At 36.8% G+C, this 21,934-nt stretch overlaps 1 protein-coding gene across 15 annotated transcripts in view; it reads right to left on the bottom strand.

Moving 5' to 3' along the window:
* Nucleotides 1–21,934, bottom strand: part of SH3GLB1 (SH3 domain containing GRB2 like, endophilin B1) — a 61,765-nt gene that overhangs the window by 18,876 nt on the left and 20,955 nt on the right. For 7 of the 15 annotated variants that reach the window (XM_072834368.1, XM_072834365.1, XM_072834374.1 and 4 more), the window contains 4 exons: nucleotides 16,489–16,578; nucleotides 15,999–16,099; nucleotides 10,550–10,775; nucleotides 9,704–10,174 (listed from right to left, as the gene is read on the bottom strand). In XM_072834368.1, coding sequence (XP_072690469.1) covers nucleotides 10,067–10,174; nucleotides 10,550–10,775; nucleotides 15,999–16,099; nucleotides 16,489–16,578 — 525 coding nt within the window. In that variant the 3' untranslated portion in view covers nucleotides 9,704–10,066. Of the gene's footprint in view, nucleotides 1–9,703; nucleotides 10,175–10,549; nucleotides 10,776–15,998; nucleotides 16,100–16,488; nucleotides 16,579–20,603; nucleotides 20,628–21,934 lie in introns of those variants that run through there. The other 8 variants (XM_072834364.1, XM_072834366.1, XM_072834370.1 and 5 more) reach the window with 2 other exon arrangements.

Here is a 21,934-nt window from a genome sequence, read left to right as displayed (position 1 = left end):
TGTCTTCTTCCAATAGAAGACTGTTTCATCTACATTGAAAATCTGTTGTTTAGTGTAGTCACCTTTATGAATCTTCATAGCTTGATCTTCTGGATAACTTGCTGCAGCTTCTACATCAGCACTTGCTGCTTTACCTTGTGCTTATGTCGGAGAGAGAGCTTCTCTTAAACTTCAGAGCCAACTTCTGCTAGCTGCCAACTTTTCTCCTGCAGCGTCCTCACCTCTCTGAGCCTTCACGGAATTGAAGAGAGTTAGGACCCAGCTCTGGATTAGGCTTTGGCTTAAGGGAATTGTGGTGGCTGGTCTGATCTTCCATCCAGACCATTACAACTTTCTCCATATCAGCAAGGAGGCTGTTTCACTTTCTTATCATTTGTATGTTCACTGGAGTAGCACTTTTAATTTCCTTCAAGAACTTCTTTCCATTCACAACTTGGTTAACTGCTTGGCACAAGAGGCCTAGCTTTCAGCCCACCTTGGATCTCAACATGCCTTCCTTACTAAGCTTAATCATTTTGAGCTTTCAATTTAAAGTGAGAGACAGATCACTCTTCCTTTCACTTGAACACCTAAAAGCCCTTGTAGGGTTATTAATTGGTCTAATATCAATATTAGTTGTGTCTCAAGGAAATAGGGGGAAGGAGAAAGGGGAATGGCTTATTGGTAGAGAAGTCAGAACAAACACAGCATTTACTAATTAGTTCTCCATCTTATATGAGTGCCCTTTACGGCGCCTCAAAACAATTACTATAGTAACATCAAAGATCACTGATCACAAGTTGGTAGTTGCCAGAGGGGAGGGTGATGGCGGGACAAGCAAAATGGGTGAAGGAGGGTGTGAGATACAGACTTTCAGTTATGGAATGAATAAGTCATGGGAATGAAAGGTACAGCATAGGGAATAGAGTCAGTAAGATTGTAATAATTATGGAATAGTGACAGATGGCAGCTACACTTGTGGTGAGTATAGGATATATATATAAACTTGGCGAATCATTATATTGTACACCTGAAACTAATGCAAAATTGTGTGTCAACTATACTCAATTTTTTTTGGTTTTAAAAAGTAAAAAAAAAAAAACAAAAAACCACTGATTACAGATCACCATAACAAATACACTAATAATGAAAAAGTTTGAAATATTGCAAGACTTACCAAAATATGACAAAGAGATGAGATGAGAGCAAATGCTGTTGGTAAAATGGCACAGATAGACTTGTTCAATGCAGGGTTACCACAAACCTTCAATTTGTCAAAACTGCAATACCCGTGAAGCATAATAAAGCAAAGTACAACAAAAGAATGTGTGCCTGTGGACTGATGAGCAGCTCCTCTCTGTGCCCCCACTCCCAGCAAAGGCTATGGGATGAAGAGGAGTCTTGGTTCCAAGTGGACACTGCGAAGTATGCAATAGTGAAATTTGTCTTCACCAGCCAACCTCACATCAGGGTTTGTTCCTGAAAGAATTGGCTGTGTGTGTATTAACTGAAAGAACACTTGAACTTAGGGAGCTGTGCTTTGAGAGACCTTCAGTTGAGCATAAGGGGAAAGGAATGGCTTATCATGCCATAGAGCCCTGATTTCCACCTCTGAGGGAGCAGTGAAGCTGGCACGGGGAACTGTAGATAGCATTGAAGAAGGGGGTGGATTAATGGTGGATTAGAAGCACTGGTATCTGGGTAAGATCCCTGTCACCATGTGTTGCCAAGTTGGTGGGCCCTCATGAGTTGCATAGGTGTGGGAAAAAGCTCTATCATGTAACAACTAAGATTTTGAGTCATGATGAACAACTTTATTGCCTCCAATTAAATTATGTTAATTAAAACAGCATTCCCTACTCAAATTCTGTAGAATGTTACATCAGAGGCCAATGGTGACCTTCCAGTTTTACCAGTTGACAGCCTGCTGGACCCTTGCCACACTGGCAGTTTTCAAGGCAACTGGAATAGGAGTGTGAGGAGGGTGGAGGGCTGAAGCTGTCCTGGAATGAGCCAGGAGGGAGGTCCCTCAACCCCTTCTGCACTAGTAGGTAGAAAGATTGATCTGTGGACATTAAATGTCCCTGGAGATTGTTAGAAATATGTAGGGAAGGGGAATCCTTGACAGGGGAAGGTTTGACGTCATTGTGTTTCGGGGTGTTAAATGAATCATTTTGTGCGCATTTATACTCCCAGGTTGATGAAAACTGCAATATAGCAGTCATGTAACATTTATTCCCCGAATCAGGGCAAGAGCTCTGGCCTCTTTATTTAACTTTGCTTTGGTGCTTGATGTTGTCTTTGGTGCCACCTCTTTGAGTGGCGTTCTGAGCTCCAGTATATTTCTATATGTGAATGGTCAATTTTAAGTTTGACCTGCTTCCTTCTTTTCTTTGGCTGCTAAAATCTGAGTCAGATTTGCCACTCAGGAATAGCAGTTGAGCAAAATCTATCATACTTTAAAAAAAAATCATTTTTCTTTTCTTTTTTCTTTTAAAGATTTATGTATTCTAGAGAGAGAAAGCAAGCAAGAGTGTGGGGGAGGGGCAAAAGGAAAGGGAGAGAATCTCAAGCGGACTCCATGCTGAGTAGGAGCTGGACTTGGGACTCAATCCTAGGACCCTGCGATCAGGATTTGAGCTAAAATCAAGAGTCAGATGCTCCACCAGGTAAGCCACCCAGGCACCCCTACTTAATCATTTTTCTTTTACATTGACCTTTTCCCTATTATGTGGTATACATTCTCCTAACCATCTAATCTTTTGGAAAGAAGGGAGAGAGCGTATACACAGAAATAGAAAGGTAAGATGAAAAAAGTAGAGAAGAGACAGGAAGGAAAGTTAACCCATTTTATAGAGGATATTTACATGGAAATGTTAATGACATAGTAACCTAATCTTGATTTGAGAGGACTAATTCTAAATTTAACTTGAAGTAAAGATCTAACCAGCACAAAAATCTCCATTCCCTAATAAACTATGGTTTTGCAAAATACAAGTTAATGATGAGCATTGTTTAAAGTGAACTAGAGTCAACCGGATGTAATGATGATGATTGATTTTGGAGTTTATTTTCAAAGAAAAGTACACATGCATTTTCTATGATACTGATGTGCAAAAGGAGCAGTGCTTCTTAGGGCAAACACACATATAATAGCACCAAGTCTGAATCATTAATGGATCTTTTGTAGAAATTAGAATGCTGGAAGCAACTATGGTGATTGCTGAAATTCAGCTTCAGGTGTGCTAGGACTTAGGGGACACAGAGTCTCTGCCCTTGAGCTCAGTTAGGTTAGCAAGTAATTGCAATTCAAAGCAATGAATGCCATAGTTGAGTTACATGTGTATATATATACGGGTAATTAATTCTGCCTGAGGGAGTCCAGATTATCTTCATAGAGGAGGGAGCCTTTGCGCTTGCTCTTAACAAGTGAGGGTCTTCAGGCAGCTTGAACAGAGGAAACTACACTGAAGGCAAGCAGCCATCAGAGTATGTGGTTGCTGGGGACTACCTACTACTGCTCGAGTTTCAGACAATGTCACTAGTATGCGGAATTAGGCAGAATCACCTGCGTTGAACCAGGGTGCACCAGGCTTCCAAAAAGTTGCTTGTAACAGCCCATTTTCTTTGACCTCATAATTTAATTTCTGCTTTGTTCTCACAAACCTGAAGCCTCCTCTTAAGGCTTCCTTACTTATATCCCTCTTCAGTTCTCTTACTACTCAATTTTTTTTTTTTTTTGAGAGACAGAACATGGTGGGGGGGTAGGTGGGACAAGCAGACTCCCCGCTGAGCAAGGAACTTCATGGAACCTGGGGCTCTATCCTAGGGCCCCAGGATCATGACCTGAGCCAAAAGCGGCAGCTTAACGGACTGAGCCATCCAGGCATCCCTTACTACTTTTTATTGGCTGAGTAGCTCCCAGTTATAATCAACAAACCAGAGGCTAATTTAAAATTACTGGGGGTTCATCCAAATGTGACAAGGAGTTGGCTTCTGGGGCTTTGTCTGCTATGATTACTGTAGCTGTTAACCCTGAAACATCTCTTTTGGAAATACTGCTGAGCAACTCTTAGAATTCAGACACATCTAAATAAAATTTTCATTAGAGATCAGTTCTGTAGTTCTGGAGATGCTATTGGGACTTAGCTAATTGCCATTATCTTTATTGAGCCGAGCCTTCTTCTACGCCAGGTTCTCATAGACAAGAATGGGGCAGTTCCAATTAGAAGGGGAACTTTGGCATGGTTAGCATGTGCAGCTCAGCATTTTAGAGTAACAGGATTACCACTTTGACATGGCCATAAAAGCACAGCAGTTGAAATCTATTATACACCTTGTCTGGGAGTTTTATCTGGCTAGGTACTTGAATACCTGAGTGGGGAAAAATTAGGTAGCTTTTTCAAGAATTAGATTTTGTAGTATAGGATATAACAGGAAATATCCATTGGTTATGACAGCTTCCAGGAAGACTTGGCAATGGCAGTGATATTTACAAAGGTTAATAACAGCAACTGCTTTAACACACTCAGCTGGAAATCCTAATAAACTATTATCTACTGGGTGCCAGGCACTTTGTCCATGACATGGTAATCCTTTAACCCTACAAGGTAAGTCTGTATTATTCTCATTCTAGAGTTGAACAGGCTTAAAGAGGTTGACTGACACAGAGCTGGAAACCAAGTGGGAGAACCAGTGTTCTGCTGATTTTCCCAGTTTCTACTTCTACATGTGTTGGTCATGCTCTCTAAAGCCAATAAGCCAGCGTCAGAATGACCACATATTCCAGTCTACTAGGATTGTCCTTCTACCATTTCAGCAAAAGTCAGAAAGACAATTGTGCTTCCAGGAGACCGAATTAAAGCAAGGAGCAAGCTAGTACCATAAACATTCCAAAGGATCAGAAGGCACGTAAGATAAGGTGGAACAGTAAATGATGTCACGTTGGAATAACTGAAGACTGATCATGTTTTAATTTTGCAGCCTTGTTTTCGTCTTACACTTTATTTTTAAACTGAAGGCCCTAAGAATGTTTAGTTGGAAACTCTTCAAAAAACAAACCAATCCACATTTTTTTTTTTTTTTATATATATACTACTGATAAAAGTGTAAGTTGGTTAAGTTTTCTAGGGGGCAAAGTGGCAGTAACAAAAGCTTTTAAAAATTGGCATATCCTCTCCACTAGCAATTCCATTTTCAAGTATTCATCTTAAGGAAATATTAAGAACACACAAAAGATTTAGCAACACAATGTTCTTTAGAGCAGTTTATTAGTGAAAAATTGGAAACCTAAAAATCAACAATAGTTTGATAAAATGTGGCACATATGATGGAATACCGTGCAGCCATTAAAAAAGATGTAGAAATATATTTGACACAGTAGGATAGTTATGGTATTGTCAAGTGAAAAAAAGTTACAAAACAGTATGTACAACTTGATTCCATTTAAAAAAATGTATAAATGCACAGAAGTCTGGAAGGCTATACACCTAAACAGTTCTCCCAGATGGTGGGATTATAGGTGGTTTTTATCTTTTAAACTAAATTTTCATTTTTTTCCTTTTTATCAACACATCTATGACTCGTATTATTAAAAAAAAGCATTAGCATTTCTTAAAAAGTCTCCTGTGAAGTAGGAATGAAAGAGCTTAGCAACCTGAGGCACAGGGATGTAAACGTTAGTCTGAAATCACTTGAATAGTTAGGGTGCTTGGATGTCAAATTGTCACGTTAAGTGGAAATGTGGGTGGTCGTAGTGCTTACCCTCTTCAGATGAAGGGATCCATTCCTAAGAAACCTTTCACAGCAACCAAGTACTAGCATTCCTAGTACTATTTCCCTTCCTTAGGCTAAGCATACCCTTATTCCGTCACACCCACTTGCAATAGAGCCCAGCAAGATGCCTCTATGGAGAGGCACAGAGCAGTGATGGCCAACGGTGCAGAAGGCAGGGAGAATTTCTCAAGTGATGTCAGATAGTACCTGAAGGTGGAAGGCAAGTTTTTGTCATTCTACTCAAGTGGTTCTCAAACTTGTAAAAACAGATTGCTAGGCCCTACCTGGCATTCCCCACCCCCAACCCCCGAGTTTAATTCAGCAATCATGGATAAGGCTTAGGAATTGCATTTTCCACCCCTTTCATTTGACAAGTATTTACTGAGTTCACACAGTGTGTTATGTCTTGTACTAAGCACAGTTGAGTTGGAAATTTGTGATCAAAAGAATTACAGCTTCTACCTCAGGGAGCCTACATTCTAGACTGACAGATACATTACTTATCAAATAAATTATAAAACTATAGAATTATGACTGACAGAATTATGAAAGATCAGAAGATAGTTTTATCTTATTTTTATGTTACATAGAAGAACCAAGACTAATTCAATAGCCCCCTTCAAGACAAAAAAATTAAGTATAGATAAAGGTAGACAGTCCTTGGAAATATGAATTAGCATTTTAAGCAAGTCCCCAAGTGATGTGGCAATTGCCTATTCTGGGGTCTCTCACTGAGAACCACTGCCCTACTGAGGAGACTTTCTCTTTAGGATAATGTGGGAGAAAGGGCACAACTCCCTCCTCGAGTCTTACCTCAGGTAGGAGCCACTTAATCATCTGGAAGACGGAGTGAGGCTAAGCTAGCTAGCTATTATGGCTCCTTCTCAGGCTTCAAGTGCTACATACTAGGCAACATATTTCAAAATTGCAAGGATTTGGGAGGTAGGGAAGAGATTTTTGAGGAATCCAGTCAACACATGGAGGTAAGCTGGGTCTGAGTAAACAAAGTGGTTGCTTCTTGTCCTGCACGGTCATCTTTCCCAGTGTATCTCAGACTTGCCCTCCCACACCAGCTCCTCCGTTCACATTCTGTTCCTTTGTGCTGGTGGATAACAGCAGACTGTAAGGACGGGCCTCACTCACTGGCAACCCTAGCCTCAGGTTTCTTAGTTCTCCTGCTACTCAGAACGAGGCACATTCCCATTTGTGGGACCTAATGTCCTACAATATGAATTTTTCTGATTAGCACCATAAAAAACGATTTAATACCATGACCTTTTAGGCTAGATGGATAACAAATGTAGAGACAATCCAGTCATTTTTTTCTGTCTGTATAAGAGCCTACAATTATTTCCCAGTTTATTATTTCATTTGTATGTGCATCCTTCACATGTTACTACACTCTTAGATTAAGCTCAGGGGCACAGAGCTTATTTAAATAATTTTAAATTGCAACATGAATTATTAGCCTTCCCAAGCTTTTCTTCCATGCCTAAGAACCTTTATGGAGCTTTACCTGAGTAAAAATTAAACCCATGACTTTGTAAGTCAAAACCTAAATAAAAAGCCCACAAGAGGGATCCCTGGGTGGCTCAGCGGTTTAGCGCCTGCCTTTGGCCCAGGGTGCGATCCTGGAGACCCGGGATCGAATCCCACATCAGGCTCCCGGTGCATGGAGCCTGCTTCTCCCTCTGCCTGTGTCTCTGCCTCTTTCTCTCTCTCTGTGACTATCATAAAAAAATAAAAATTAAAAAAAAAAAAAAAAGCCCACAAGTAACAAAACCAAAAAACCCCCCAAAACAACCACACAAAACCCCTTTAAAATAAAAAGCAGTAAATGTAATTACAAGTCCACATATTATCGTGGATTTGTGGTAGACAAAGGCACAAGAAGCATCTGAACCTTAACATTATTGAAGACTACTGCACATTATTAGGTTATTATAATCAACATTCATTTGATGGAAAACAGAAGGTTCTGGTAACAACTCATGCTGGCTATGGTGAAGTTAAACCTAGATCTATGCAATTCCTGATTTAAAGGGGGTAGAAGATAGGGTTGATAAGCAGAAAAGAGCATGGGTATAAAAGCTATTTCTGGTATAGTCATAAACCAGGCCTACAATCTGGATTGGTCAGGAAACTACAGGGGCCAACAAAGGGAAACTATTTATAGAATGTTTCTATTCTGTGTCAAACTTTTCCCTAAAAATGCCTTATCATACAAGTTAACATTTGCTACAGGGTCTTCACATCAACTTTAAGGTGGCATAATTATTATTCCTATTTACTAATAAGGAAACATTAGGCAAAGTTGGAAGTTGAACTCAAAGAGCACAGGATGTGAGAAGACTGGATTTGAACGCAGGGCAATTTCACTCCAGTACCTGTACTTCCCCCCCTTTACTATTCTACTTCCCCTTCCCATAAACCTAATTTATAGTTGCTATTTAAGTTGACCTGGTTTTTGTGCATGCTCTTTTAGAACCTACACCTGGACTCATGTCACATAAAAGATGGTACACTAGGCTGGCTGTAGAACTTCCTTTTTGGGGAAATAAAGAGCTCACTCACTGGGTGCTATAGCTAACCAGCCTGAACAGCTTTTCAGGTTAAGAGTATGGTGATTCACACTGTGAATCAAAGTGTCTTTATACAATTATAAAACTGCAGAGGAATGTGTCTCAGCACAGAAATAAGAGGGTAACAACTATTGTTAAAGTTTGGACTGTGAATTAGATTATTATCAACACGTTTACAAAGTTCTTATTAGGAGCTCTTAAACATTTTAAAATACCTTTTGTGTTAAGTGTTCATCATTTTTTTTCAGTACCAAAAAAATATTTCAATACATTAACATTCTCTGGATGAACTACACTTTAGCACATCATGTGTAAGCCAGACTGAACTACTTTTAATTGTCAGAATATGCTGCATTCTCTGGGCTCCAGGCCTGGCACATCTTTTTCCTTCTATCTGGAATACTTCCTCTCCAAACCAGCTACCACTCCCCAAATCCGAATTAGGTGACTCCCAAAGTTCCCAAACACAGTACCCCATATTTCTTCTACCATGACATGGATTTTGCTATATGGTAACTGCTTATTTTTCTGGATTCTCCTCTGGTCCTTAAGGTCTGCAAGGGAAAAGGGCTGTGCCTCTTGGGGATATAGGTAGTATCCCCAGTTGATGAGCACAGTGCTTGGCCCTCAACAATGAATGAATGATGAATGAGTGAATGAGAATGAATGCAGAAGTCCTAACATGGAAACAATCTGATTCACAGCAATGGTCCAAATAGCAATTTTCTGACTGCAAGTGTGGCACTAACAATTTCATTAGCGTTTCATAACCAGAGACACAGATCAATATAACCAAAGTTCATTAATAAATATTCAAAATTAGAGTAACCGAAAGTGTATCGTTTGTATATAATTTTCCTTTATAAGTGTAGTTGCACTAATCCATATTTTTGATAAGGATTGTTCCATAAGAACAAATTCTCTTTATTGAAGTATGTTCTTAGCAGATCTCTGATTATGCATTAAATTGTGCCAACTGAACAATCTTAAAAAAAACATTGATTGATTAGCGAATTGAACTTGATCCAGGTGGTTTTAGAACCTTCACTGAAAATATACCAGAGTAATACTGTAATGCTTTGCAAGGACTAGCTTTTCTTAAATTTAGAAGAAATCATTCAGTAGTGTTTAATAAAACCCCCAAGACCCCCAAAATAAACCACTGAGATATAGTATTGAAATAATTCAGTTTCTGTTGGAAAACAAGGTAAACATGATATAACTGCCTTTCTGTTTATGGAAACATTCAGAAATATTTTCCACAAAAGAGACTTATATCCTAGAGCTCTGTTTAAGCCAATAGTTTAAAACAAATTTTAATTTTATTCTTTGGCTATTAATCATACCTAAAAAATGAGTCACTGATATCAATTCACAATAAATTTATTTTACATAAAAGAAAAAGCTTGCCATTAATGAAAAATTCAGTAGAAAACAGTTCTTCTGCTTTAAGTTGGAGCTCAAAAGTAGAAGCTGCTTATTAGTGAAACCTCAGTAGAAAGAGAATTTTGTAAGAAAACATTCTTGGCATGAAAGCACTAACATAAATTCTGTAATGAAATATTTACCATGCAATTTTATTGGCAGAAAGGCTGGTTTCTGATGGCTGGTATTTTCTTTTCAGTCTCCTAAGAATATTAACATGGAAGATACTTAAACCTGTTTTATTTAGAGTTAATTGTATATAAATACTGGTGTCACGATGGGTAATCTTTCCATAGTCCACCTATTTAATTGAGCAGTTCTAAGTAGGTAATTGGCACCCTGCCCTTCTGATTTCCCCTTTCCCCCATTAACCAGTCTGAATCCATTCCAACGACACTGAACACAGTGATTACCTACAAAAAAAATATTTCCAGTTATTAACTATGTTAAAAAATAAGTACATTGAAGACTAATTAGATCTGTAATCTGTTTAAACTATTCATTTTAATTCTTTAAACATCAATTTTGCTAAAAGAAAGGATTTTATTAGAGGCAGTTTTAGAAATCTAGTTATTTAGCAGTTAAAAGCTTTAAATATTTCTGTGATATTCTATTTTGTTATATAGTAAATTTTGTCCTAATATGTCAATATAATCATCTGAAATATATGAAAGCATTCACGATAAGCTATTTGCAAATAAGTAATGAGGAATTTGTATTTTATTATATAATACTAGATGGTATGTCAATCTATGATACAGGTTTTCTTATACTCATATATTACTCACCTCATCTGCCAGAAGTGATAATTCACTACTGTTTGCAGCATCATAATCATACAGGACCCTGGCCTTCCTGCTGCCACTGCACTCCTTGAGGTCATTAAGGTTGGTAGGAGAGGCGATTACTAGGCCACTCGTTGAAGTCAAGGTGGAAGAACCAATTACATTTGATGAAGCAGATGGCACCGGTGCCACAGAAGTTTGATTGTTGTTACAATAACTGGATGGAAAACTGTTGAAAAGAAAATGGCCCATTATCGATTTCCAAGTGACCAGAGCTTCTGAATGCCACCACGTGGTGGCAGTGTTTACTTTCTACCAACTTCCACTTTAGCTAAAGCTTTACAGTTGTCAGTAATATTTTAATGACAAAGCCCTATCTAACTTATGCCTGTTTGTCCAATTATAAAAGAGAATATTCAGGTATTTTTCAAATAGAAGTCCTTGAAAGTTTTTCAAAGTTGGCTTTATAGGTTAAAAAAATGTTATTTTTTTCCTGAAAAAAATAAGCTTATCCTTAAAACACTTCCAAAAAACTTTACTAGTATGATTTATTAATCTGTTCCTGCCTTTGTGAGTTATTATTTTTTTGGTGAGTTGTTAAATAAAAATATGAACGAAAAACTACTTCTATATTAGATACTATCACAAGAGTAAAGTTTTCTCAAGTTAATTCTGAGAAATATTTGAACAGCCAAACTCATTTTTGTAAAACTGATCCGATCACACTTTTTTTATTAATTCAAATTACAGATATTTATGGAATTTCTACATGTCCAGAATCAATACCACAAGCTTAAGACACTAAGATGAAACAATGCCATTCCTTTATGGACATGGGGATTCAAATACTCTATTATGACTAATAATTATCATAATGAAAACTCAATGGGAGAACAGGGCAAATTTCACAAGTTCATTCTGTCTCATATTTTTTAAAGGGAAAAGTTAACACTACATTTCTCTAGTCCATTCACTTTCCAGTCTTCTGATAACTATTTCATATCTTTTTTTAAAAAGATTTATTTATTTATATATTCATGATAGACACAGAGAGAGAGAGAGGCGCAGAGACACAGGAGGAGGGAGAAGCAGGCTCCATGCTAGAAGCCCACCCAACACAGGACTCGATCCCGGGACTCCAGGATCGTGCCCTGGGCCGAAGGCAGGTGCTAAACCGCTGAGCCACCCAAGGGTCCCCTATTTCATATCTTTTTAACCAACCTCAAAGTTCTAGCAATAGAACTAGCCTTTATACTCAGCTGTTAAGTTGCTTCCTTTTTAACGGAGGAAAAAGATCAGAAAACACCTATGTTTTTGTGATCATCTCTCTTACTACAGATGAGCTCTCTACATGTCTATGGCTAATTTCCTTACCTCTGAACAAAAACCTCACATTCTTTTTCCTCTCAAGGCTATCTAGCAATTCTTCCCTTTCTTTCCCATGTAATGATATATCTCCATGTACTGTATCATTCCTATCAGTTTACAAATAGGTTTATTTCTCCTATCTTAAAAATCTGCTAGACCCACTTTCTCCTCTGGCTACTGCTTAATTTAACCGTTCTTCTTTACACTAGAACTCCTTTGAAAGACTTGATCTAAACTTATCACAGTCCATCTTCTATTCTTTTACATTATAGACAAGCTTTCGCTTCCATTGTTCTACACAAACTACTCTTGTCAAGGTCAGTAATGACTTCAATGTTCTAAATCCAATGGTCTATTAACATTCCTCATTACACTTGACCTATATAGTGATCACAGTGGATCCTTTCCCTCTACCTTCCTGTATCTTCTTCACTTGACTTCTAGGCCACACACACCTTACATCTTACCTCACTGTTCATTCCTTACCACTGCTTCCTTAAACTGTGTTGGGAGTACTGCAGGGTTCAGCCCTAAGCCCTCTTCTTTTCTCTACCTATACTAACAATCTTTCATCTAGTCTCAGATTTAAATATCCTTGATATGCTGACTACTCTCTAATTTACCCCCTAAACTCTAGTCCTGCATATCCTAAAACTGGGTATCACCATTTAAATATCTAATAGATATTTCAAACTTCAGATGTCTAAAACTGGGCTTCTGGTATAAAACTGAGGTGATATACCACCCCAACTTGCTCCTCCTGTGACATTCCTATTTTAATTAATTAACTACAGCTCCATTCTTTCAGTTGTTCAGGCCAAATACCTGCAGTAAATCTGGACTCCTCTAAACCCCATATAAATGAAGCCTGACAGCAAATCCTGCTGGTTCTACTTTTAAAATACACCTGGGGTTTGACCGCTACTATCACATCTACCACAATCACCCTGATCCATGTCACCATCATCTCCTGACTGCCTTATTCGCTAAATTATTGCAATCAGTTCCAAACAGGTCAGTTATAGCTTCCATCCATGCCCTCTAACATTTATCTTTAACAGAGCACCAAGACTGATCCTATTAAAGGCTAACTGAATCATATCACTCCTTAGCACAAAACTCTCCAAAGGCTCCTCATCTCTGAGTAAAGACCAAGGCTCTATGTGTCCCAGCTTCCTGTTTCCTCAATTCATCTCCAGCCAAGCCCTCCTTGCTGCTGCTTGAACATTACAGCTGTGTTCCTGCTTCAGGGTTTTTGTACTTGCTGTACCCTCTCCTGAAGCATTTTCTCTCAAATGCTCTGCATGCTTTGCTTCCTCTTATCTTTCAAGTCTGTCTTCCCTATCTAGTATGTATAAAACCCCTACCCCAAACCAAGGTACTTCCCTGCTTTTCTCCATAGCATTTGTCACCTTCTAATATACTATATAATTCATATACATATTTTCTTCTTCCCTCTACCCTCAAATAGAATATAGGTTCAAGACAGAGATTTGATCTGTTTTGTTTACATTGTATCCTTCATGCCTGGAACAGTGCATTTTTAAAAATTAAAGCAAATGTTTCCTATGGATAACAGGGTGCTAATGACAAAAAACCCCTCCTAATTTCTAATTCAGATTTTACTCTAAAGTTAGAAATACATTTCTTCCTCAGTGAACTCAGTTTCTCAGTTGTGATTAAGTATAGATATTTCTGAAGATTTTAAAAAAAAAAAAAGCTCGTTTCCCATATAATATGTGGTTTTTGAAGTCTTTACCCATGGAATTTTACTTGCAAATTTATAGTACAATTAGTCCTTGTTTACCACTGAAATCTACCTATGTCAATTTTGGGGAGTTATGGTAGAAATAAAAATAAACAAAAAAATCCCCCAACCAAACAACAATAAAACCCCAAAAGACCATCTTCACCTTCTAAGAACTTTTGATACATTTAAAAAACTATAGACTTTCTGCCACTGTAGCTTGATATATTAAAACCTTCCAATTATTTAAAAATAAAATACATTTATTAATCTTGTGACTAGTGTTTCTGTTTCCTCATCTGTAGAATGTGGATACTAATACCTACCTTCACCAATGAGAGGATTATCATATTACATATGAGGTGTCTAGAGGAGTGCCTATGGACAATTGGAGCCCTTCCTAATTGATTGCTGTTATTCAGTTACTACTACTACTACTACCAATACTCTGTTATAACCATTAACATTACAACCTGGTTCTACTCTTCAGAAACAGCTCCTGGATTAGTGTGGAATTGGATGATCCATCCAGTTCTGCATCTGAATTAGCATAACTTGAAATATTAAAGACCTAAAATTCCCTAAGACTGATCTTTACCAGTAATCCAATTCTAGCACAGAGATAAGCTAGACTTTCTTCCCTAGAACAACAGCTCCCATTTCACTCTGTAATGTTTGAGCTTATCCAAAAAGTGCAATAACAAGCATTTTGTCTGAATGGCAGAGTTCCAAGCATTTGTGTGGCTTTAAGCAGAGTGCAAGTATGAATGGAAACAACAGTAATCCTTTTGCTGTGCTCACAGAGTATGAGGACAAAGTAAAAAGGAAGTACTAAGGCTTTCTGGGCTTAAAATAGTAGTAATCATGTGGGAATAAAGTGGTATTCTGCTGTTGGATATTGAGTACAATTAACAAAACTTCAAATACACAGAAGTAGAAATCTTCTATAAATACTGGAATAATCAATGGTATCAAGTTACAATTCACCTTTAAGATCTAAAATTGGTTTTCTGGGTGTGCCTAAATTTTGTTCTAGGTCTAGTTTTAAAGGATTAATATGCAGAAAAGAACACCAAAATGTTTTTTTAAAAAAGTTATTCCTTGAAAAATAACTTCCCTTGATACTTCTTCAAATATTACATATAACTCCCTTGCTTTAATGGTTCCTCACTAAAAAGAACCTCAAACTCCTTATCTTTACTTATTTTACAGGGCATTGGTGACATGACCCTGTTTCACTCTTGTAGCCTCATCTACTATTCCATTCTTTTTTTTTTTTTTTTTTTTTTTACTATTCCATTCTTAATTCAAATACTATGTATGCTCCAACTAGAACAAACTGAACTTGTCACACTCTTTCCTCTGGCCTTTTCATATACATGTTCTTTGTCTGAAGTATTCATCCTGGCCCCTTTCCTTCACCTAGATTATTCCCACTAAAGTAATTTCATCTGTGAAACTTTGCCAGATCCACCTAAGTCACAATTAGATGTCCTTCACAGGAAACTGCACTTCTACCTTTCCACTTACCACCTGTCCTATCTGCGAATGGCTTTTATTTCTACCTAGACTTTAAATACCTTTAAAAGGTATTTAAAGGTATTTCTATCTAGACCTAGCAGAGACCATCAATAGTAAACCAAATGATTTATAGGTCCTGTACATCATTTTATTTCTAGTGTCACCTTACAATGTGAGCTCCATAAGGGTAAGCAATTTTGCCTCTACTGTTTGCTGATATTAACCTAGATTACAGAACACTGCACTGCCTAGTTTATGACAGGTATTCAACAAATATTTGATGAATGAATGACTGAGCTATGCATGTTATGTGCTATCATTTTGCTTTAAATTATAACATAATTTTGTAATTACATCAGTGGCTTGAGGTCTTATAGACTATTCTAAAACTTTTTTTTAAACAATGAGCAAGTGAGTAATGAATAAGTATAAATTAGCTTATCTCTAATGGCAAGTAAGTGTCATGTAACTAATCTTCCTCAACTAACTGGAAGATATTTGAGAAGTGAACTTCAACCACTTTTAAGTTTTTTTTTTAGATAGCACTAAAAAAGTATTCACCTAAGTTATGTTCTCATCCCTTTAAATTCTTGGGTACTAGGATAACTCAAAATGGTTTGGTTACCTCACAAGTCTAACAATTACTTTCCTTAAAAAAAAAAAAAAAAAAAAGAAGAAGAAGAAAAAGGTCCGATTTTAAGCAAGCTAATATAAGCCTTTAATTCTTCTAATCTTCACCTCTATTATTAGTTCATATGCAAAAATCTGAATTTCTTCTCTTATCAGAAGTTTCATGTGTGAAAAGGAAATTACAACCTTCCCAGTTGTTTTTGGAGGTCTAACATGTACTGGTAACATTGTGCATAGTAAGTCATCTGGGCTTCCACAAAGTCATTCAGACATCGGAGATGATGGGCCTGTAAAGGAAAGTTACAGTTACTTTTTAGCTCCATAATCTACTTAAAACTGTTGAATTCCAAGGGGCAACAGAGCATAACATGTATTCAGGGAGAATCACCAGTAGCTAGCATTTTACTACAGGGCTTATCAAGGATGACCTCGGTCAACAGGGTAAGAACAAACTACAGAGCCAACAAAAACCAACAAATGGATCTGATGGTAGTGGGAGAACTAGGTGATGAGGTGTCAACAAAAATTTAAAATATTGCTTCATATATGTTGGAAAGGGCCACAATTCAAATTTCCTTCATAAATGAGTAAAAAAGAAGTTCAGTTTTTCCCCCTCAAAGTGCCTTAGGACCATCAAAGTCTTCTGCTTCATATCAATTTCCAGTGGAACACTCACGTGCGTACTGCTGATTCCCTCTAGCAGAAGTCTTGTAATCTCTGCTTGACGATCAAATTCACTTTGAGTTATTCTTAATTCCTGTTCAGACTTAAATTGGAACACAGTTTTAGAATTTTATTAGAGGACTTATTCCATTTTATGTACATTTGTTTAAATAGTTTAAAAATCTCCCAAGCAAACCCTAAATGAGAAGACGGCAATTCCCTGATTCTGCTTTGTGTTTAAACTGTCCCTGTTTTCCCACCTTAGCTTTTCTACATACATTACTCAATTCCTTACCAGTACCTCATTCAAAAGAATCTATTAATGTCAAAACTTAATGGCATATACATAGAAGCCTAGAAACACTACAATGGAATAATCAATATACTGTCGTTAACATTTTAAGAATACTAGTTTATATGTACAAAATATTTCAAAAAATTTTCAATTATTACTACAGCTATTTTGCTTTTTTTTAAATACAGCTATTTTACTTTGAAGTTAAGGATAGTCTTTAATCTCAAATGAAAAAAACTTCAGAGTGAAGCCATAGGCTTTTAACCTCCTTTGTTTAGTTACCAAACATATTGTTTCTAGAACACAGTTCTTAGGTTATTTCAAAGGACTCTTTCTTATATAAATGACATTTTTTTCAGTTTTCTTTCTGAACTTTGCATAAAATATGTCTTAAATACACTATTATCTACAAGATATGCCAGGGTTTTTCTGCGAGTTATGGGGGAACCTTTAATCAGTAGTGTGTTGGGAAACTGGCTGGGAGTGGGGTGGGGGAGTTCTAATGTGCTGATTTTCATGGTACAAATACTCCAACCACAGCTCATTTCAAGCTACCAAGGTGAAGTCATTAACCTCAGGGCTGGAAAGCAGTGAATATAATAGCACACCACTATTACCAGCTTTAGCTCTCTGGTACAGGTTCAGTGCTGGGACAAAATTGTTCACTAAAAAAATCAATAGGACCCCAAAATAGTAAATACTGGCAAAAAACCATCCTTTGTCCTGGGATAAACCTTTACCCAGAGTGGGTTGGTAGTAAATGACGAAGAGAAAAGTAAAACCTCTCACACTGGGCATCATTGGTGATAATGTCATTAATAATGCTATCTTCTACTACCCTTCAGGATAAATAGCACCCCCATCCAAGTAATTAAAGTATTACCAAGACTGTAGTATGTATAAAAACTAGGTTTAAACCTTTTTCTTGCACACCCCATCTCTCTTTCCTTCAACCTTTGGTGGCAATAGTTAACTTAGTGAGCCATTCAAAAAGGAAGTAACAGCAAAACAGATATCCATAGCTCTAATCATTCTCATCCCACTGGCAACAGACCTTGCAAAGGTGATTAAGAAGTGACCACTAGACTGGATTTATGGAAATAAGTTTGAATTACTCAATAATTCAAGAGTTAAAATTAAATTTTACTTGACTGAAGCCAGAATGCATGGTACTTTGATAACAGGGCTGAAGTAAGCTTCATCTAGAAGCTAGTATAAAGTAGAAAATCAAGTCCCAGGACAAGAGAAGAATCAATGATCTCCCTAAGTGTAAAGGAAAACCAATCACTTTGGCGTTACATTTGCATTATTTACTGTTCTGCTTGAATACAAAAAGGTTTTAATAGAAGTAACTATAGTAAACCAAAAATAAATGAAGTTTCGAAGTAAACAAGACTAGTTCCATGTGGGTCTGACCTTGAAAGTACAATCTGATTTAATGTCTTTTAGGAGAAAAGGCAGAAAATCCTTCTAAATGGCAGTATTTCTGTGTAAGATGTAAGCAAGTGAACTAAGTAACAGATTGGGAAGTTTGAGCATGAAGTAGACATGTTTTAGTTAAGAACAGTGAATAAAAAGTTATAAAAGTAATCTCACAAAGGATAAGGGGCAGTCTTCCATGTTTGAGCAACAATTAATTATTTAATTATGAAGAAAGGCACCATATTTAAAGCATAGGAAGTTGATCTCTGCACAATTTGTATTTAGAAAAGGTAAATGACAGGCAGGAAATGAATCTCACTTCTTGAACAAGTTTCAATGTATGCCTGGGGTGGGTGGTTGTAGTTCAATCTCCCAAACTATTTCTACTTCTGACACACGTAAAGATCATAATTAATCTGAGAGGTAGAGGTAACTGGAATAGGTTTGGCATAGTCAATTTACTTAGAGAATGATCCATACTAGAAAGATAAAAAGGGTTTAAAGAAAACGAATTTAAAGGGTTTTTATTCTGTCCTCCAGAAGACTTCATTCTCTGACATAGTTATACTGTTAAGAGACAGAGTTCTAGGGAAAAGATGTTCCTGCCAGAGTATATGACAGCATAACTTGGGTTCAGGAGGCAAGAATTCTTTGAGGCTGTAACTTGAAAAAATGGAAAGAATTTGTTGATCTATGATATCAGGAATGGGTAACTGTAAGGTAGAAATTTTGGTCACACTTTTGAGGCATTTATTGTGACGTTCTGCTATTTTTTTTTTCTAAAGGCTTAAAAAATCTTAAACTATTCAAGGAATATAAAGTTTTAACCTTACATATATTTTAAATTATAAAAAAGGTAGAAGTGAGAAGTACAGAAGAGAAAAATCTCCCCAATACATTGATATATTCTTAAGTTTTACACACATATAGTAAATACATGTTTTCATGAGTTTCCCCCCATTATAGCACATACTTCCTACACTTACAGAGACTGCAGGATCAGGTGTCTTTTGGTGTATCTGTATGCTAACCAGAGTGGAAGAGACCCTGTTTCCTTTTTTTTTTTTTTTTTTTTTTTTTTTATTTATGTATGATAGTCACAGAGAGAGAGAGAGGCAGAGACACAGGCAGAGGGAGAAGCAGGCTCCATGCACCAGGAGCCCGATGTGGGATTCGATCCCGGGTCTCCAGGATCGCGCCCTGGGCCAAAGGCAGGCGCCAAACCGCTGCGCCACCCAGGGATCCCAGAGACCCTGGTTTTATTGTTCAACCTATATTCTCTTCCACGTTATCTCTGACCTCTTTTCAAGGTAAAGGGTTCAGGAAAAAGAATCAAAGGCCAAAGGAGAACTGTAACCAAGTTGATAAATGGATTTCACAAAGGGTGATGAGAGTGGGCATCAAAAATTTCACAATGGATTTCCAATTCACAGAGTCAAAACCCCCAGAACCTATACATGGAATAGATTATACTGTCAGCAATCCTACAAAGTCAGAAAATAAAAAGTTAATGTTGGGGCGGGGGGGGGGGGGGGAGAGTCAGAGGCCACAATTACCACCTGCCTTCAATCTTCAGCACTGTCCACATCCACATCTGGAGGTCAAATTTTGGTAGACTTGAACAGGAGGAGCAAATAAAAAAATGCTTCTGAAGACCTTAAGTAGTATTTGAAACAAATCTGCACTGAAGTCATAACCTTATTCCTTAAATTCCTGCTTAACTATTTTATTTTCTATCCTAGAGAAGATAAGAAATGATCACACAGAAAGAGGGACTACAGTAGCAGTCATATGGACAGCTTCTAGAAGTGAGAGTCTGACACTAAGAGAGGAGACAACATATTTCAAAAACAAACAATGGATCTAATTGTTACACAGTACAATAATACACATTCATACCCTAATTATACATAAAATTAAATATACGCTATCCTGTATTTAGTGGAGTAGTTAAATAGAAAATATCTTCAAATAAAGTGACAGAAGACTTAGCTCTGGTGCTGGAGAGCACAAGCTTCAATTACCCAGGAAATTCATTTGTGTGACATATATTCAATCACTGAATATACAAGACATGGTGTAAACTGTATTTTACATAATTGTCACATAAGTAAACCAAGTATTTAAACTGTCTTCTGGCAAGACATTGTAAAGATTACTCTTAATGTAATATTGTACCTAGTATTTATCAGACTATGTGCAAAGCACATCTCTGCAGCGTTGTTTCACTGTTTTGTGGAACTACTCTACTACTAGGCAAACAGATCTGAGGTTTCTAAAAATAATTTTCAGATTTCATAAGACATTGTAACAAAGACCATGACTGGCCCCCTGGCTGCTGTCCAATATTTACTAAATGCATGACAATTAAATTCTTGTTTCATAATTCTGTGGTTTAATAATTTACTTACTTTTGTCACTTCCTCTGCCCAAATCTAGCCAGCATTAAAAATTAGAGAAAAATATAGAGCATGAAAGTAAGTTGTGGAGTTTAACATTTTCTACAACTTAGTATAGAAAAATGTAATTATTTTAACTAAAAGAGTATACTTTCCTTTTCCTGAATCACATTAATATAGTAGTAACTAAATCAGTACAGCTTAACATACTGTGAAAGTATGCCTTTAGATATATCAATACTATTGATTTTTGAATCTTATACTTATTTTATAAGTTACTAAGTAATGGTTTTCTAAAACTGGGAATACTTAACCTCTCTTAGTTGTGGTTCTCTCATCTGTTAAATGAGAAGTTTGGACTAAACAATTTCTAATTCTCATTTAGGTCTAAAATTCTAGAATTTTAGGAAACTAAAATAAAGCAAGGATAGACAAAAGAGCCACTTTGGGGCACAATAAATGTGAGATATAATGAATTTAAAATTACCAGAGTTAAACCCATCTTACTATAAGTAGATGACATCAGTAGCAAAACAAATCCCTAATAAGTGAAACAAAGTCTTACTAATTGTTTAGGATATTTTTACCTAAAATAAAAGGAAACCTATGATTTATAAAAGAAGTTACCAATGACTGAAATAGTCTCACACTTTTCATTCACCTACACATAGGACAATGGAAATAAATGAATGCATTCTCTTGCTATCTAAGGAAAGTTCTAATTTAGCCAGGGTTTCAATAATTGTAGTAGCTTAGAACAAAAATGTATTTTCAATATTCTGTACATAAACTTCCCTATTACATGGATTTCCCCCCTTTTAGCTCAATGCTAATGGAATAAAAGCAGTCAATTAATTGTGACTTTATTATTAACTGTATTGCAGATTCCACACCACTTTTATGGAAGTACTGTATCTAGGAGAATAATGCCAAACACTACCATCTATAAATCTTTATTGGCCATGAGTTTTTGGGTTCTATTCAGATTTTATGAATTTCTATTTTGTTAAATATTAAAATTACTAACATCTCAAAAATTTCCCCAAATCAACCTCAACATATATATATTGGGTACTACATAACAATTCTCATTTCTGATTCTGGCCCAATGCATTCACTATTCTGCAACTTTTTTGAGTAAATTAGTACTGGTTAGGGAATGGTCCTTGCTATTACAACAGAGATACAGGGGTAGGTGAGGGGGCGGGTGGTATGTCTTGGCCTGAAACTGCAGAAGAAATTAATTCTATGTTGAGTTTGGGTAAAAATTAAGGTAAACATTGAGGATATTGAAAAAGTAAATCTATAAACTTTACACTTTTCTCTAAGTAAATTTTGTTAAT

The sequence above is a fragment of the Canis lupus genome, chromosome 8 (genome assembly GCF_048164855.1).
Source record: "Canis lupus baileyi chromosome 8, mCanLup2.hap1, whole genome shotgun sequence".
Lineage (NCBI taxonomy): Eukaryota > Metazoa > Chordata > Mammalia > Carnivora > Canidae > Canis > Canis lupus.
The sequence above is the reverse complement of the archived record's forward strand: the minus strand, read 5'-3'. Positions and strand labels throughout refer to the sequence as shown.